The sequence below is a fragment of the Pteropus alecto genome, unplaced genomic scaffold (genome assembly GCF_000325575.1).
Source record: "Pteropus alecto unplaced genomic scaffold, ASM32557v1 scaffold39, whole genome shotgun sequence".
NCBI lineage: Eukaryota > Metazoa > Chordata > Mammalia > Chiroptera > Pteropodidae > Pteropus > Pteropus alecto.
The window spans coordinates 2,610,352-2,626,002 of record NW_006443568.1 but is presented as its reverse complement, the minus strand read 5'-3'; the positions used below and the strand labels follow the sequence as shown (position 1 = coordinate 2,626,002).

Genomic DNA, 15,651 nt, shown 5'->3' with positions numbered 1-15,651 from the left:
TAATTTTTCTATACTTCTGGCATAGTCATCCTTTTAAATAAGAAATCTGATTATATCACTCCCCTACTTTAAAATTTATTCAGCACCCTATTGCCTACAGAATCACATTCCAAATTTAGTATGGCATACCTGTCTTAGTTTGGCTCTAACCTATATCCTTTTCCATATTCTGCAACTCTTACCTGGAGTGCCCTCTCTGCCCTTGTCTATGTGGCACACTTTTATTATTTTTCAAAACAAACCTGAACTCCATAGTCAGATGATAGTTTATTCTTCTATGACCTTATAGTACTTGATATACACTTCTGTTATAGTATTTTTTAGTGCATTGTGGTTATTTGTTGCTTACCTTTTCTCCCAGTATAAGCTCTTCACAAAAAGGAATATTCTTTATCATCACCTTTGTAGCGTCATCTTACTTCAATGATTGGCATGTTATAAATACTTAGTAAAGTGAATGAAATGCTTATAAAAGTAAAATGGGATGAGTGTGACAGTGGAGGACAGGAAAGAGAACTGGACATTATACAGGACTTTGTATGCCTAGATATGGGTTTTAATGCCCTATCCTTCTCTCCTAGGGTCTGTAGGCTAGTCTTTGTCTTAGTCTCCTTCTTCTCTCTCTTGTCTGTCTGTCTACTAGCCATCATCCCCTTATAGGGACGTGACTCATGCTGCATTCTCAGATTCCCTTTATCTTATTTCTCAAAACTGGAGTGTTAGTGTATATATTTGAGTGAGAGATAATCCTGACCTTTCTGGTAGATGTTTACATTTTTTAAAAGGCATTTATTAATCTAAGAAAATCTCTTAACTGATAGAATGTCTAAGGCAGATATTTTTGAGTTGAATTCCTTACTACTGCCCCTCCACCTTGCTTTGCCTAAAAGAATCACCCTAATTTTAGTGGAGAATTGTTATAGGTTATTTATTGAATATAGAAGAATTATATGATGAAAATGTTAGAAGAACAAAATCACTTGTAAACAAAATGGGTCAGAATTAAGGGAATGGTGGGAGATGGACACTTGGGGCCTAGAGGGATGTCAGTTGAGGTTTTTTTTAATATTTTAGATGAATTATGAAAGACTGAAGCAGTGGCAGTAATATTAAGTAAAAGCAAAAATGAAATTGTTTATTAGATTTGTTCCTTCTCCTACCTAATTTTTTTTTTGGATAGGGAGTAGGGGAATAATTGTGTATTATATGTGTGTATATGAAGTTGTATAGCATAGAGTTTCACATGTAATGCTAAACACAATTAAGTTGAAGAGGAGAATATATGTAATTAGTATGGTATAATCTGATTTTAACTTATTCTATTGACATCTCTAATTATATTTCATTCTTAGGTTGCTTTGTCTTGTTATATTCTTGCCGGTAGGAGTAAAAGATCTGTTACTTAGATGTTTCCAAATGGATATTTATCATGTACCTTTCGAGTTTTGATAAGAACTCTAGGACTTCATTGAGACTCTAAAAATGGCATAAATCAACTTTATACTTTGTTAGTAATATTGAGTTCATTTTATATCAACATTTGCAAAACTTATTTCCTTTATTTTCTTCAAAAGACTAGCTTTTGTCTTCACTTTTTGCAATATTACTACGTAACTAGTCATTAAAATTGTTGGTTAGCTTCTGAAATTAGTTTAGTTCCTACACTTCAACAACTGGAATCTAGAAGTTAGGAGAAATTAGATAGAATTTTACATTTCCTTTTCAATATTAGCTTAACAGTTATGGGCCAAAATGTAGCAGTACTTAAATCAACACACATGAGGTTTCTCTTGTCCATATGCCACATGCTCAAATATTTGGTACTGTGGCATTAATCATAATAGCAGAACGATGTATTGTAGCCAAACAAGTTTCCACTTTAGTCAGAGGAGTTTTCTTGGACAAAACATCCAAGAAATGCTTGTGAATCATTTTGTGAGTCAACCTCTCTACTTTAGACTTTTTGTCTGTTGTTTTTTTCTCCTTTTCTCACCCCTTTGGAGTGTATGTGTGTGTTTCTTTTTTTCCCGTTTAATGATTTTGATTGAAAATGATAATTTGGTAGAAGAGCAAGTTTGTGAAGCAGATTTCAAATGTTTCTAGTTTTTCTCAACAAGCGAATGGTCTCAATAATTAAAAATCGAATATTTTTAGAAATATTATGGCCTGGAATATAAATTCTGTAACTTGAGAATATATGCTAATTTGTCTAACTACTAAATATATATGGGGATAAACCTTCAGTAAACTGTTATGTACTTATTCAAAATCATTGAATAAGGAAATAGATGGAGAAGATTGTATATACAGCATGGTGGTAACTAAGATCTATTTTAGACATGGATAAAGATTTGAAAGAATCTTGAAATAGTTGGTAGTATATTGTGGTTGACTTTTATTCAATTTTCTTTTATAAACAAAACATCTCGTAGTCTTTGTATTATAACTAATGTTACTATTATGTTTGTTTAATTTGTTAATTAGTAACATGGTGCCAAATATTTGTACGTATTGAATATGAATGTAATGTAATTCCATTGATTGAATTTTAGAAGGAAAAAATTAAGGCAGTAATGATACCCTTTTGGCTGATTTTCAGTGGAAATATGAGAGTGTTTGAAGGAATTTCTTTTCTGCTCTTATTAGGAATATCATTGGCATAGTATTATAATTGGGTAGTATGCTAAGAGAGGACTACACTTTGTTAAAATAATAATTTTATTGATGTAAAATTCACACAACATACAATTCACTCATTTAAATTATTTAGTTCAGTAGTATATAATATGTTCACAGAGATGGTGTACAAATGTACAACCATCACCACTATCTGATTTTAGAATAGTTTGTCCTTACTAAAAGAAATTCCATACTCATTAACAGTCACTGGCCATTGCCTCCCTCCCTACGACCCCTGCCAAACACTAATCTACTTTCTGTTTTTGTAGATTTGCCTTTTCTGGACATTTCATATAAATGGAATGATATGTGGCCTTTTGTGTGACTGACCTCTTTCACTTCACATAATGGTTTCAGGGTTCATCCATGTTGTAACATATATCAGGACTTCATTCCTTTTTATTACTGAATAATATTCCATTGTACGGATATTTTATTTGTCGATTTATCAGTTGGTGGACATGTGAGTGGTTTGTACTTTTTGACTCTTATGAATAATGCTGCTATGAACATTCATATACAAGATTTTGTGTGGACATGTATTTTCATATTTCTTGAGTTTATACCTCAGAGTAGAATCGTGGTAACTCTATATTTACTGTTTTGAGGAACTGCTAGACTCTTTTCCAAAGTAGCTGCATCACTCACTTTACATTTCCACTAGCAGTGTATGATGATACCAGTTTCTCCATATCCTCACTAACATTTGTTTTCTGTCTTATTTATTATATATTATAGCCATCTTCATGGGTGTTAAGTAGTATCTCATTGTTATTTTGATTTGCACTTCCCTGATAGCTGATGATGTTGAGCATCTTTTCTTGTACTTATTGGCCATTTATATATTTTTAGAGAAATGTCTATTCAGATCCTTTGGTCATTTTTAAATTGTATCTTTTGTCTTTTCATTGAGTTGTAGAAGTTCTTTACGCTTTCTAGTTAAAAGTCCCCTATCAAATGTAATGATTTGCACAAATTTTCTCCCTTTCTGCATGTTGCCTTTTCACTTTTTTTATATGATTTTGTTTTTTATTAAATTCCATGATTCATTTTTAGTTAATTGTTGTGCCTTTTTACTTTCTTGATGGTGTCCTTTGAAGTACTAACATTAATTTTTATGAAGTCTAATTAATTTTTTCTTTTGATAGTTCTTTTGGTGTCATATCTAGAGAGGGGTATGCTTCTGATTAAAATGATTTGGAGGACATACCCCAAAAAACACTTCCAGTGAAAAATAATTAGTATAGTTTCGAGTGTTTACCTATATTGGGGAAACCGTACCATATAAAATATGTCTGTTAATAATGATATGTCAGTTTATTTTTCATGTTAGTTAATCACTAAGAATTAAAGAAAGTTCACAGATGGGAATCATTTCACATCTCAAAATTCTTTTAAAGTAGTACCTAAATAAATTACTCAGTAGAAATTAGTCTTGGCTAATATTACAATATGTTTGAAATTCAGTGATATTTTTATAAATAAATATTTGTCTAACAGTGTGGGTAGGGTTCATTCCTAAAATCTGTCCATTTATATAGATTTAAATTATAATAACAGCTATGTAGTATTCCATTTATGGATGTGCCTTGATTTCTTTACTTTTAGTCTGCTCTTGTTTTTTTTCCCTTACACCGAGTAAGTGTAACTGTTTCAATTTGAAACAATTATCTCAATTTAACATATGGTTATACCAAGATAGGATCTTATTGGTACTAGATTTAAAAATATATGGACCCTGACTAAAATTATAATTCTAAATTCTACAGTAATTTTTAAAACTTAAAGGTTATTTTTAGATATTTCATATGTTTTTATTAACTAATTTATTGTGCTCATTTTGTGTCAGGCACTGTGCTATGTTCTGGAGATAACAAGATAAAAAAGACGATCTCTTTGAAGGATTTCTTAGTCTATATGGAGTGACAAGTTCTGTAAGTTGTGCATTATGTGCTGTGATAAAAGAGTAATGATTCCTGCTTTTGATTAGGGAGGAAGATGGGGTACATGACATGGTATCAAAGCTAAATAGTTTCCCAGCGGGCCAGGAGAAAGAATAATACATATAGAAAGAACATGAGCAAAAGTATGACATGTTTATGTACAACAGAAGTAGCCAGTCTAAGTAGCTAGAGTCTGAAAAGTTAGCCAGAGAGCACATTATAGAGGATCTTAAATCCATGCTAAAATTTGTGAATTTGGAAACAATAGAGAGCCATTGGAGGCTTTCCAGCAATGAAGAACATCTGTATATAACAGCAAAACTAATGGCAGTGCGGAGAACATTTGGAAGGCTGTTGCAGTAGTCTAGGTCTTCATACTTTTGATCACACATTCGCATTAGTTAAAACATGTTCGATGACCATGCACTCAATAATAAATAGCTAAATAAATATATACATGTTAATTTTTTAAAAATTTATAGACATTTACTACTATTTTAACATAGTTCATGACAATGGAAAATTAAAGTCAGGAAACAATATTTTGAAGTAAACTAAGGATATATTTAATAATTTCAAATTTTAGATTAGTGTACCAAAAACCTGACTAAATGTGCCACACACTTAAAATAAGTTGCAACATGTTGCAACATGTTACAAATGAATGAATGAGTGAGAGTTCACTGTTAACTCTTGTATGTTGCAAAACTCCCATTATTCTATCAGGATTCATGGTGTACCATATGTTACACCTGACCATTTGAGGGACTAAGTGAGGGCATCAGTGTCAATCCATATTCATGAATATTAGTAAATCTTAATTTCTGATTGTTAGATGAAAATTAAATATAAATATTTCTGTTTCCCTCATAGTACAGCATACCCCCTAGCCATTCTGGTACCTACTTTTCTAGATTAAATGTAGTGTGTTCTAAGACTTAACTAACAGCAGTGGTGAAGAGAGGGCCTAGATGATTTAGAAGAATGAATAATTTAGGTATATAAGGAAAGGGAAGAGATAGAAATGGTTTCATAGTTTCTAGCTTGTGTAAGGTGATGGCTTTAACTGGAATAGAGATGGTGAAAAAATCAAGTTTTTAATTTTCTGTTTTGGCTGTTGAAATATATAAGAAACATCAGAAAGAACTTCCATAAATTATTGGAAGTAGGTTCCTAAAGCTCAAGAAATAAGTCTAGATAGAGATTGAGATTTGGGACCCATCAGCGTGTAGGTGATAGTTAAAAGCTGATGAAAGTGAGTAGAGTCAAGATAAGAGGACTAAGACTAGATCTCTGGGGATACTATTGTTTCAGGTTTGCCAGTGAAGACACTTACAGATTGGGAAAGTAGGAGAACCAGGAAAAAGTAGAAGGTGTTGTAGAGTAGGTAAGGCAAGGATCTTGATATTCAAGGATTGATCACAGTTCCAAATACTAAAAGAAGCTGAAAAGAGACCATGTCCATTAAGAAGTCAGCAATGGCCTAAAGGAGAACTATTCTATGTGAAAGTTGTGTAAGTCGGGTTGAGTTAAAAATTTATTTCTCAATCTAAAGTAATCTACCAGTTATTTGTGAGTACTAGAAATGAGCTAGTGTGGTTATATAAGATTATGAAAAAATTCACACCCATGTGAAATGACTGTGGAGATAGTTTATAGTAAAATGCTCTGACGTACTATAGATTTTATATTTTAAAATATTAAAATTTTGATCTAAAGTGTAACCCCTTCTCTACTCTGTATTTTTTAAGCTTTATCTTCCCCTGCCCCTCTTTAATTCCCCTGCCACTTCCACCCCTGATCTATGGATGTTTCCGTTTCCTCTTAAGAACTGGATCTCTGAAGGCGGGGCATCTCCTTCCACACGCTCATGGCATGCACCCAGTTAAGCTTTTACCTTAATGCAAAAATATTAATTGGCTACCTTCTGTGGTACTTACTACAGAATTATGAAGATAACTTAGAGATTGGAAGAATAAAAGGACAGATGGCCAGCTGTTTTAGTTGTGTTTTAAAAACCTCTGGGAGACTTGAGCATCTTGTTATATCTTAGCTATTTTCCCTCCTTCTGTCTGTATAGTGACAGATTAATTTATTACAGCTATAAATACTGAACTAATGTGAATAGTCACTTGTGGGAGAAGATATTGTTTCATGTTTTCTCCTGTAGACTAGAATAATATTTCTCATTCTGCCTTTTGGGAGCATAGAGTTAAGAGGTATCTAATAATGAGATGAAGATGGGTCTCCATGAGCTTGTAGTGACGATTAACAGAAAAATAATTTTTTTCCATTAAAACTTCCTTCTCCTACCATTTTTTTCTGCTGAGTCAGGTGGTAAAGTGGAACTTACTGAAACCAGTATTAAATTTTACTTTACAGTCTGTGCACCAGAGCATGATGGAGTCAAAAGACTTGGTACCAGAATGTAGGAAGTGGTGGTTGAGGTAAGAGTGGGAAGGTAGGCTATAGCCCTTTGTAAGACATAACATACTCAGGTAGGTTTCATTTTTGTAGCAATCACCAGATATTTTTAAGGATTTTTAAATTCTACCCTGAGGTTTTACAAAAATTCATCATATTTTACTGTGCAAGAATTCTTTCCTCCTCAAATTAAAGTTATTAGTGAAAGGAAGCCACTAAAGATGGGTTAGGTTATCCTCACTTACTCAAATTTTCTTTCCCAAATTGCTTTCCTATGTATTACTTTAGAAGTTATAATATTTTATGTATTTTACTTATTGTAGTTTTACTTTTTATTGTAAGCTATGAAGCTGGCTTAACAATATACATCTATATATTGTGTTAACATTTCTACATTTGAACAAAATATCAAAGTATCCCCTACAACCCATTGTTATAATAAAAGACTAGTGCTTCACAACTATAATATAGAGAAAATTCAGTTCACAGTTTCTGTTAATTATCAGAATTCTTTCTTTGTATTAATTTACTCTATTTGATGCTAATGCATTGGGATGGGTCCAGTTGTTTGAAAGACTTCAGTACTTCAGAATAATTCTTGATGTATATTTTTGAGATAATATGCTGAATTTTTATATAAAAATAGTATCATACATATTTGCATTTTTCTCTCAAAGTACTTTCATTAATATTTCATTTGGTCCCTGTAACAGCCATGAGACTATTATCTCATTTTTATTGATAAAGGAGCTAAAGTCAGAGAGGCAAGTAACAACTTAGTGGCCGAGTGAGACTAAAACTTATGTCTACTTATTTGTTCTCTGTTACTTATCTTACCACATATTTTAAAGTTTTCTCAAATTGGCTTTTCCTAATTCAAACTTTCCTCATAATGCAATGAGTACCTTTGCTGCTGTAGCTGACTAGATAAATTACTGTTGCAGGGTTTCTGCTCTAGTTCCACATGCTAGCATGATGAACATTCTTAATAAACTACGCTTTGCCAGTATCTTCTGAGATATGAAATGAAAACTCAAATGCCTGGATTTGTCTATTTGTTAACTTCTTACTAAAGTTTTGTTAAAGCTCTAAGTGTATCAGTTAATCACATCATATTAGTGAGAGATTAAAATGAAGAGACTTAATAAATTGTGGTCCTTATAAAAGCTGATTCTCTTTGAAGCAAAGGTTTTAGTAGTTGTGAACTCAAGTAGTTTAATGCTAAAATTTCCCAGTATATTCTAACCATTCCCTTAAAGCTCTGAGGTCTTAAGTTCCAATCAGTATTTAGTGTAATTATTTCTTAAAAGAGTTTCTATATTTGATACCATGATAAAATCTGCAGTGTTTCATTGTTTGGTATTCTCTTAGTTGAATTTTACTATTTGAGCAAACTGTTAGAGGGCTTGCAAAGATTGTTTATTTCAATCTTTTAATTGGTACCTTCCCTGACCTAACTTCTCTTTGAACAGTTCTAGCAAGGATGAACTCAGACACTTTAAAAGGTGGTATAATTTACTTATGAATAACTCTGGTGGTTAAAAAATGTTAGAAATTTTTGTTCAAAATCTAGCTCTTTGTATTTTTTCAGCTATTTGTCCTAGTTCTATCCTCCCACAGGTTTTCTACTCAGTTTTTCACATGACAGTCCATCAAAATAGCCAAAGACTTATATATAATTTCCTTTGAGTCTTTCTTATTCCAGAGTAAAAGTCCTTAGTTGGATTTCTTTTTACTCATACTACATGAGTTTTATCAGGATTACCTTCTTCTGATTATGTTTCATTTTTTAGGGCATTAAATTTTTCCAAATTGAACAGAGTACTCCAGATTGTGAAATGACCTCTGTAATATATGATGGGATGGTTACCTACCTTATACTGGGTACTTAAATATATGCAACCTGAGTTTTTTAATTTTGAGGAAGCTACATCACACTGTTAGCTCATTCTGGACTTATAGTCACCTAAAGCCCCTTTCCACAAGAGCAGTAGGTAAGTTCAGATCCTCTAATTGTTCTTATTGCAGTTGAACTTTTCAAACATAAGTGTTTAGATATTACAATTGCCCTTATGTTTCATCTTCATTGAGTTCATTGTTGTAGTTTGTTAGTAGGATTTAACACACTAATTTGTTTTTAGCATACTAGTCACATCTCCGAAGTATGTATCATTTGATGGTTTCTTTAACCAACAGATATTTTAATATTTAGTATATGCATGGCACTAGATGTTTGTTGTACTTATGTTATTGATCATTTTTTGGAGGGAAGGGCAGAGGACTTTCGAAGTTTATTCTGAATAAAAGTTTCCATGAATATTTGAGTAAAAATTTCCATGAATATCCAAGTTAACTTAGAAAAAGAAAAGGAACTTGCCTTGCTCCACATTACAGCATTATAAAACACTGGTACTCATGAAAACCTGTGATACTGGTCCAAGAACAGACAAGATCACTGGGACGATAACAGAACTCAAAGCCAGATCAATTTATACATGAGAACTTAATAAGATAAAAATGGCATTATAAATCGATTGGTTAAGTATATAGACTGTTTAGTAGATGGTATGAGAAAACTGGCTCACTGTATGAAGAAAAATAAAATTAAGTCGTTATAAATTGGATCCTTTATAAAGAAGGACCTCAGATGGATTAATGACCAAAATAATATAGATAAAACTATAGTTAATAAAACATAATACATTTTTGTGACTTAGTTTAGGAAAGTATTTCTTAAAAGCTCAAAAGCATGAAACTATAAGGTGAAAAAATGATTAATTTGATGCTATAACATTAAGGATTTCAGTTAAGCAAATACATAGTCATTGTTAACAAGCAGATAACATTTTGGGGGAAGATACTTTCAATAACTAAACCTGTTAATGAGTTAATATCTAGAATATGAAATAAACTCCTTCAATTAAACAAGAAGACTGAGACCCTAACAGAAAAATGAGCAAAGGAAGCAAATGGGGAATTCACAAAAGAAGAAACAGACACATGAGGGATGCTCAAATTCATTATAATTAGAAAAATCTAAGTTAAAACAAGCTTTTAGTTTTACCCGCTAGGCTAGCAAAAATTAGAAAGCAAAGCTGGGTAATGCCACATCTTGTCTAAGTTACAGGGAAATAGAATCTCCAGGACTATAGATTACTGCAGCCATTCTGGAGAGCAGTTTGACAGTTCTTCATCATTTGGTTGATAAAATTCACTTGGACCTAACAGTTCTGTCCCTGGGTATATAACCAGAGATTAATTCTCACACAGGTTCATAAGGGGACACAGAAGAAGATATTGCATTGCAACATTATTTTTAGTGGCTGGCAGATATTCTTGATTTCTGTTCTATATTGCTGGGGGAGTGGATAGATAACATGTGGAAGGCTTTGCATCAGTCAGAAACAATGAGCTAAATGTCCTACAGCAATGTGAATTGACTTTTAAATAACTTAGTGCAGAGCAGGTAAAGGTGGAATACATACAAACAGAAGGATGTTCATCAAACACGTTAGAAGAAATAATTTATTGAAAAGGGGATAAGAAGTGAATATAGAAGAAAAGAAATCATTGGGTAAAATAGGGGTTTTATACAGTCGAATGATGATAATGTGCAGTGAACTGCAGAGTATGATTAACTTAACGTTTTGTACCTGGGGACTTATTTGGTATGTAAGTTGGGCTGGAGAAGAAAACATTAAAGGCATGAAAAGCAAGAATTCAGGTACCAGGACATGAGGTTTTAATTTGGGATGATGGTAACTGGGAATAGAAGAAAAGAACTGATGTATGAAATACTGCAGAGCTGTGGAGTCAACAACAAATTGGATGAAGAAATGGGCCAGGTTTTGAATCTGAATAAATGGGAAAATGGAGACACCAATCGTTAAAAAGGAATAATAAACTTGAGGATAACCAGATTTGGCATGGGGGAACTATGTTAAATTTGGCTTTAGGTGTATTTCATTGGAGATTCTAGCAGTTCACTAAGGTAGATTATCCACCTTAAGAATCCACTGTGTGCTAGGCACCAAAGCAGAACATTTTTTATCCCTAAAGTGTTTTTGGCTCTACTATTTTAACCTCCACCATTTTGATCTTTGAAGTAGTTTGCCAGGATTTGGTTAGCTTAAAACTACACCAGTTTACTGTTCAGTAAAAAATGATAAAATAGTCAAAACATCCTGACAAATTTGATGTGTAAAATTTCACCTTCAAAACAAATTGATGATAACAGCCACAATAGAAAACTTGAGATGGCAGAAAAATCTTTGAAATTTGTTTTGTACCTAAAAACTGATAAGTGAATCAAATCTTTCTTGTAAAATTTACTCTAGAAAAGACTTGTTCTTGATTGAAGTAGTTTCAACAAAATAAAATTGAAAAGAGGGAAAATAGAAACTGTTTTGTACACCAGTACAATATGAGTATACTCTAATCATAATATAGATTGTATAAACAAGAACAAAAAAATTCTCTACTACTCTCTCCAAAGGTAACCACTGTTATCTATTTGGTACCTATCCTTCCAGATATCTTTCTACTCTTTTACAAATAATGTGTATTAAAAAAAATATATTGATTTGTGGATATTTGGCATTATTCTCTCTATAGTCTGTACTTTTTAAAATATATGTCTCAAATATTTTTCCATGTAAGTATATAGGATAAAAATGTTTGCTGGGTAAAAAAATGGAGGTTTCAAAATATCCTTAATGGCTAGATACTAGATACTGTTCTAAGAATGGGGGCATGTTAAAAGGATGGGGTTGGTACAAGGCTCAGGTACAATTATTGCTCTCAAGAATCACAGAGTCTAGTAGAAATGAAGTATATAATAATTATAATACAATGGAGTAAGTGTTCTAATAGATACATGTACTGGGTGCTATTTGAACACAGAAGAAAGAGCATCAAACTCTTTGATAAAGAGTGAATGTGTCAGATAGTGCTTAGAGATGGTGAAAGGAATTTCAGATCAGTTTCTAAGGATAATATTTAGCTGGTCAGCTGTGGCCCAGAATATTTAATTCACTGAATTTATTCTTCTCTGTCTTTTGTGAAATTCATATCATCCCTTTCTCGTGTCCTAAGCCATTGTCCTGAAAGCAAACATTTATTGTGTATGATCATCATTTAGAATTTTGACAGCTTTAAATAGTGTAAGTAATGACTTCAGTTAATTTTTTAAAATTTCATCATTCCAAGGATTATGTGAATGTATTTTTTGCCTTTTTTAGGGAGGTGGTTGACTCAATGGTTCAACATTTTAAAGTAACTATATTTGGGGACTGTAGACCAGTGTATGATGGAAAAAGAAGCCTTTACACAGCCAATCCACTTCCTGTGGCAACTACTGGGGTAAGATATGTGTGCCTTTATTGGAAAGCTATACATTTGCAATGTTTCTTTTTAAATGTGGTTGTTATTATTTTATTTTATTACAGTCTAAATATATGTAAGTGTGTCAGTTATCTTTTTTAACTTTTTATTTTGAAGTAATTTCAAACTTACAGAAAAGTTGTAAGAATAATGTAGAGAACTTATGTGTACTCTTTACCCAGACTCACCAGTGTTCTTAACATTTGCCACATGTGTTTTATCATTCTCTTTCTCTCTTTTGCTCTTTATAGATACAGCTATATCTTTACACATATATACTTTTTTTTCCTGAACCATTCAAGAGTAGGTTGCATATACATCATGCTCTTTAATGTGTATTTTCCTGAGAACAAAGATTAAAAACCATAGTACAATTATCAGCTTCACTAAATTTACATTGGCATGATACTTTTGTCTAATCAATAAGCCATATTCCAATTTTGTGCTTTGTTCCATTGATGTCCTTTAGCATTTTTTCCCCTTTAGTGCAGAATCTAGTCCAAGTTCATGTTTATATTTAGATACCATGTCTTTTCTAGTCTTCTTAATTCTGGGACAATTTCTCAGCCTTTTTTTCTTTCATGTCATTAACACGGTTGAAGATTGCAGGCAAGTTATGTTTTAGAATGTCCCTCAGACTGGTTTTGTCTGATGTTTCCTCTTGATTAGATTCCGATTAGGCATTGGTGGCAGGAGTATTACATAAATGTTCTTTACTTATCAGTGCTTCATATCAGGAGGCACATAATATGTATTTGTTCCATTAATGGTGATGTTAACGGATCACTTGGTTAAGTTAGTATCTGCCAAGTTTCTCCTATCAAGTTATTCTTTTTCTCTTTGTTTTTGTGGGAAGATTTTTTGTTAATTGTGGTAAAATACACATAAAGTTTACCATCCGCGCCATTGTTAGGGTACAGTTCAGTGATTATAAGTATATTCACAGCCATCACTACCATCCATCTTCATAACTCTTTTCAACTAATGAAACTGAAATTCTCTACCCATTAAACATTAACTCGTAATTCTCTCCTCCACTCAGCCCCTGGTAACCACCATTCTACTTTCTGTCTCTGTGAATTTGACTACTCTCAGTATTTCATATAATTATACAATATTTGCCTTTTTGTGATTAGCTTATTTCACTTAGCATAATATCTTCAAGGTTCATTCATGTTGTCACATGTGGAGGAATTTTTCTTCCTTTTTAAGGCTGAAGAATATTGTATATGCATGCACGCGCGCGCGCACACACACACACACAGTCTCTACATTTTCTTGTTTATCCATTCGTCTGTTGATGCACACCTTTTGACTATTGCATATAATGCTGCTATAAATGTGGGTATACAACTGTTCTAGTCCCTGCTTTTAGTTCTATTGTGTATATACCCAGAATTAGAGTTGTTGGATCATGTAAATGGTAATTTTATTTTTAATGTTTCGAGAAACCACCATACCATTTTCTACAGTGGCTGCATTATTTTACATTCCAACCAACAGTGTACAAGGGCTTCAAATTCTCCACATCCTTGCTAACACTTGCCGTTTTCTCTCTTTTTTTTAATAGTAGTCCTCCTAATGAGTATGAGGTGATAGCTCATTGTGTTTTTTTTCATAACTATTTTTTTTATTATTACGTTTATTGGGGTAACATTGGTTAATACAATTATATAATTTTCAGGTGTACATTATAATTTGACATCTCTATATTCTAATGTGTATTTACCACCCAAAGTCCAGTTTCCTTCAGCTACCATATATTTCAACCCCTTTACCCCCTTCCCCCCCCCCCTACCCCCTTTACCCTGTCTACCTCCCCTCTCCTCCTCCACTGCCTACCCTCTGGTAATAACGAGTCCATTGTCCATGTCCATGAGTCTCTATTTTTTTTGTCCTGTTCATTCGTTGCTCTTAGGTTTATATTCCACATGTAAGTGATATCATGTGTATTTCAACTTTTACTGTCTGGCTTATTTCACTTAGCATGATTATCTCGAGGTCCATCCATTGTTGCCACAAATGGTAGTATTTCATCTCTTCTTATGGCTGATTTATTGTTGAAAATTATTTGCCCATGTAAATATGGATTTACTTCTTGACTCTCGATTCTGTTCCACTGGTCCGTGTGTCTGTTTTGCTGTCAATACCATGCCATTTTGATTACTGTTGCTTTGTAGTATAATTTGAAGTCGGGTAAAGTGATGCCTCCAGCCTCCTTTTTTTTCCTCAGGATGACATTGGCAATTCAGGGTCTTTTGTGCTTCCATACAAATCTGATGATTTTTTGTTCTATTCTTTAAAAAATGCCAATGGGATTTTGATGGGGATTGCATTAAATCTGTATAATGCTTTAGGTAATATGGTCATTTTAACTATGTTGATCTTCCAGTCCAAGAACACGAAATATCTTTCAATTTCTTTGTATCTTCTTCGATTTGTTTTAATAGGGTCTTGTACTTTTCACGATATAGGTACTTCGCATGTTTCATTAAATTTATTCGTAGGTATTTTATTCTTTTTGTTGCAATTGCAAAAGGAATTGTTTTTGCCACTTCTTTTTCTGACGCTTCATTATTAATAGAGTAAAGGAACACTATGGATTTTCGAACATTGATTTTGTATCCAAAGACTTTACTGTATTTGCTTATTGTTTCCAGTAGAGTTCTTGTGGAGTCCTTAGGGTTTTCTATATAGAGAATCATGTCATCTGTAAATATTGACAATTTGACTTCTTCGTTTTCTATTTGGATGCCTTTTATATCTTGTCTGATTGCACTCGCTAGAACCTCTAATGTTATATTGAATAACAGTGGCAATAGTGAACAGCCTTGCCTTGTTCCTGATCTTAGAGGAAAGGTTTTTAGTTTTTTACCATTAAGTATAATGTTGGCTGAGAGTTTGTCATAGATGGCCTTTATTATGTTAAGATTCTTTCCTTCTATACTGATTTTGTTAAGTGTTTTAATCATAAATGGATGCTGTATCTTGTCGAAGGCTTTTTCTGCATCAATTGATAGGATCATATGATTCTTATTTTTTAATTTATTGATTTGTGTATGTTGAACCATCCCCGTGCCCCTGGGATGAGCCCACTTGATCATGGTGTATAATCTGTTTAATATGTTGCTGTATTCGGTTCACTAGTATCTTATTTAGGATTTTTGCATCTGTGTTCATGAGAGATATTGGTCTGTAGTTTTCTTTTTCTGTTACTTTAAAC

The 15,651-nt window shown here is 32.8% G+C and overlaps 1 protein-coding gene across 6 annotated transcripts in view; it reads left to right on the top strand.

The window, feature by feature from the left end:
- The window catches only part of AGO3 (argonaute 3, RISC catalytic component), a 102,239-nt gene that overhangs the window by 15,614 nt on the left and 70,974 nt on the right, over positions 1–15,651 (top strand). For 2 of the 6 annotated variants that reach the window (XM_015598967.2, XM_006924245.2), the window contains one exon: positions 12,287–12,407. In XM_015598967.2, the coding sequence (XP_015454453.1) occupies positions 12,287–12,407 (121 nt within the window). Of the gene's footprint in view, positions 1–4,528; positions 4,614–7,004; positions 7,070–8,839; positions 9,041–12,286; positions 12,408–15,651 lie in introns of all 6 variants that reach the window. The other 4 variants (XM_025041514.1, XM_015598966.2, XM_025041515.1 and 1 more) reach the window with 4 other exon arrangements.